We start from the raw sequence: 3,680 nt of genomic DNA, 5'->3' as shown, positions 1-3,680 counted from the left end.
TTCCGCCCGGCCCCCCCGCCCCCCCCCCCCGCCCCCCCCCCCCGCCAGTGCGGGAAGCGCCGTCTCCCCCGGCAGCCCACAGTGGACGGAGTCCCTCTAATCTCGGTGCAACAGAAGCAGCGGGCAGCTTCTGCCCAGCCAGGGGCTGCAGAGCCGTCGGGCAGGAGCTCAGCTGGGCCCCCTCGGTTCCCTGCAGAAGCCGGGCTGGAGAAGCCACGGGTCTCGCCGTGCGGTGTCTGTCCTGACCCAGCCAGGGCCGCTCCGCTCGGGACGGAGTGCGGAGCTGAGCACGGCATCCAGGACCCTTCCGAGGGGACGGGGCGGCGGTTCACACGCACTTCTTCCACGCAAAACCACTTTTATTACGTAAAAGCACACGGTTATGCTGGCACAGAGCTCTCCTCAGGGCTGCGGCTTCGCACAGCAGCTCGACAGGTACTGGATCAAGCGCACAAGAGGTCCCCAGCCCAGCTTACCTCTGCCTGGTGCCGGGGCTCTGGCGCTGCCTTTCTGAGGACTCTGGCTCGCAGCGGCCGGACCCGAGGGCCTGCTGCAGCTGAAGGTGAAGCTGGAGGAGGCTTTGATCTGTGGCGAGTCCTGCTGGCTGCTGCCGCTCCCGCTGGTGCCGTTGCTGAAGCTCCTCATGCGGGACAGGGCGTTATCGGAGGCCGAGGTGGGGAGCCCGCTGGGAGGGGATGAGAGACAGGAGGCTCAGCCCGGCTCTGTGGGAAGGGGGCTCCCCTCCACCGGCCCCTCCGCGCTCCCCCCCGTCCTTCCCAGCCAGCTCTGCCCCGCAGCCCAGGCACCGAGCGTTAGGCTGCTGCTGCTGCGGAGACACCACCTCCGTCAGAGCCCCGGACTTCTCCCCCGGTGGCTGGCGAGCAGCTGGGGACAGAAACGGAGCCCACGTCACAAGGGGCTGTCCCCTGAGCAGCAGCAGACCCCAGTCCCCCTCGCTGTAGGTCGCTGTCCCGGCAGCCTTGGGGCAGCAGCATCGTTTCAGAGTTCCCCCTCCCTCACCCCCAGTCCCAAATCCATCCCAGTCCAGCGCTGGACCGGGCTGGGGGGAGAGAGAAGCAGAAGAGACGCTGGTTCTCTCTGCAGGCAGACAATCACTTCCCAGCTACTGGGGCAGGTGAATCCCAAACAGCTTCACCCCGCACGGCCGCGTGCCCCTCTTGCCTGCCGACGAGCCGGAGCCGAGGGATACCTACACCTGCAGTTCACAAAGCAAACTCTGCAGGGACAAGCACGGGCCCCGACAAGGCGGGAAAGCAAGCGAGTAAACCTTGGCTTCGTTAGCTGCAGGGTAACTCACTTGGAGTACATTTATCGTCTCCAATTGGTGTTATCCTGCAGCTCTTGAGCACTCAACCCGGCAGGCCCTTACGTGGAGCTCCGGGGGGGGGTCCTGGCACCTCCTCTCCTCCGCGGGCCCCCGCCTGCGCCCTTCATGCCGCGCACGTGCTTCAGCATCCAGGCTCGCAGGTTGCTGAGGCAGCTGTGCTCCGACAGGACGATCCGGGGCCAGGGATTGCACTCTGCCATGTCCAGCGCTGCCACGGCCAAGGCTCTCCCGACCTGCCAGGGCGAGAGGCAAACGGTGAGAAAGGCCTCGAGAAACAGCAGCAGCTCCCTGGGACTTGAGGCAGGAAAACAAACAAAGGAAAGAAAACCCAACCCCCAAATCCCAGACAACCCCCCGAAGCTCGTTTCCTCTCCGTTACAGGCTCCAGCCGAGCTCCCCGGCGGGAAGAGCGCTCCCGTCGGAAGTCTCCGGGCGCACAGCACACGTGCAGAGCAAGGGCGAGTCAGGCGCCCACGGCCACAGGGACCCGCTGCCTCTTGCTGCGGGCTGTACAAGCGCAGGCAGCCCCGCGCTCAGCGGGGAGGGAACGGGGACCCCGCACGCCAGCAGTGGTGCGAGATGCACAGGGATCAACCCCGGGCTGCCCCAGAGGCTGAGGGCAGAAGCCTCCAGTCCCAGCCAGCGAGCGAGAAGTGTTTTGGGGCTGGGGTTAGTGGTGGGGGCAGGCACAGACGGCCCCGCAGACCAGGCTGGGCCGGGACATACCGACAGGTTACGGCACTGACACCGAGAACACCCCGTCTCCCGCACACTCCTCCAAACCCACGCCACGGACTGGCGCAGGAGTTTTCACAGGGACACGCAAGCGCAGAAGCAGGAGGGAACGTGAGAGTTTCTTCCTGGGTGCCGAAAGCGCTGCCCGCAGCGCTCAGGGCAGGGCAGGGCTGCGCACACCCAGCCACCCCACTGCTGGGGACCCCCCCTTACCTGCTCAAACAGCTCCACGGTGTATTTGGAGGGGAAGGCGGGAGGGGGCGGCGGGCTGGCCCGCCCGTTGTCGTGGCAGGCCACGGGGATGCTGTTCACCGAGCGCCCCGTGTTGTAGTTGCACTCCAGCGTGTAGCTGTGAAGCACGAGGAAGCCCACGTTACCCGACACGGATCCGCACCTGCCCGAGCACAGGAGCACTACTGCCGCAACGACACCGTGCAAGCAGAGCTGGGGTCACCCCGCCTGGGAGCCGCCAGCGTCCCCCACCCCGGCCCCGGGAGGGGAGGCTCCGGGGGGAGTCTGGAGAGAAGACGCGGCTCCTGCCATCGAGCCGCAGCTCTTGCTGCGACCTGCTTCACGTGCGCTGCGTTTTCTCATCTGCTGAGGTAGGAATAAAGGAGGTAAAAAAAAGCAGCAGATGGCCGTCAGGTGGAAGCCAGAGGCGTGCCGGGGACAGGAGAGGGACCCGTGACACAGGACCCAAGGAACCGGACCCTGAAATCAACGCCAAAGAAAGGACCGGCCATGGGGGAGCCGGAGAGCAGGAGCAGGAGCGGCCAGTGATCGCTGAGCACCGAGCTCCCAAAGCGCCAGAGTACCCACCTCTTATCTTCAATCTACAGTCAAGGCACCCGCAGCTGCTAGGGACACCCCAACTGTTTTTCAGGGTGAAGCAACTGCCAAAAGAATGTTCTCCAGTTATCCTAAAAGGGTCTGCAGTCATCCCTGGTGAGTTCACGCTAAGGACAGGGTGAGAGATTCACAACGGGCACGGGGAATGGATGGCACGTCGCTCCCCCGGAGCAAAGCCTCACACTCTACCCGTTTTCTGGCAATGAGACGCCGGACCACCGACGCGGCACAGACTGCAGGACTTCAGGGAAAGGGCAGGAGAGCCGCAGAGCCACCTTCTTGTCTCCCCGCTTCCAGGGAAAACCCAGCGAGAAGTCACCGGGATGGAGCTGTGGGTGCGAGGCCGAAGGTCTGCGCCGGCGAGAGGAGCAGGCCGGCGTGCTGCCGGCAGAGCCAGGAGCGCGCAGGGGGCAGGAGATCAGTGGTGGAGGAGGGGAGGGAGGGGAGGGCTGGGACGCGCTGAGCAGCCGACGCGCGGAGAGGAGGCGTTTGCAGGAACACATACGGCCCAGGATGCGTATCCTCAAACGGTTTGCAAACCGATAGCAGGAGCGTGGGTAACGAGCAAGGGGAACTGGGAACTCTCACCGAGGAAACAATAAAACTGGCAAAGCCGAAGCCTTCCGGGAAGACGGGTGCGAGGGAGGTGTTAAACGGCCCAGCTGCAGGGGCGTCCCGCTGGGGGAAGGCCGGCCGCACGGCCTGCTGACGGGAGAAACTCGCCTCCATCTGCCACGGTGTGCCGACG

The 3,680-nt window shown here is 65.3% G+C and overlaps 1 protein-coding gene across 1 annotated transcript in view; it reads right to left on the bottom strand.

Annotated features, from left to right (window-relative positions):
- Positions 1-381: 381 nt before the first annotated feature.
- Positions 382-3,680, bottom strand: part of AGBL5 (ATP/GTP binding protein like 5) — a 35,876-nt gene continuing 32,577 nt past the window's right edge. Inside the window, exons 7-9 of the mRNA XM_009280671.1 lie at positions 2,297-2,432; positions 1,391-1,581; positions 382-685 (exon numbers count right to left, since the gene is read on the bottom strand). Coding sequence (XP_009278946.1) covers positions 403-685; positions 1,391-1,581; positions 2,297-2,432 — 610 coding nt within the window. The 3' untranslated portion in view covers positions 382-402. The remainder of the gene's footprint in view (positions 686-1,390; positions 1,582-2,296; positions 2,433-3,680) is intronic.

Source organism: Aptenodytes forsteri, unplaced genomic scaffold, assembly GCF_000699145.1.
Source record: "Aptenodytes forsteri isolate BGI_AS27 unplaced genomic scaffold, ASM69914v1 Scaffold820, whole genome shotgun sequence".
In the NCBI taxonomy this organism is placed as follows: Eukaryota; Metazoa; Chordata; class Aves; order Sphenisciformes; family Spheniscidae; genus Aptenodytes; species Aptenodytes forsteri.
This window is presented reverse-complemented; position numbering and strand designations above follow the sequence as displayed.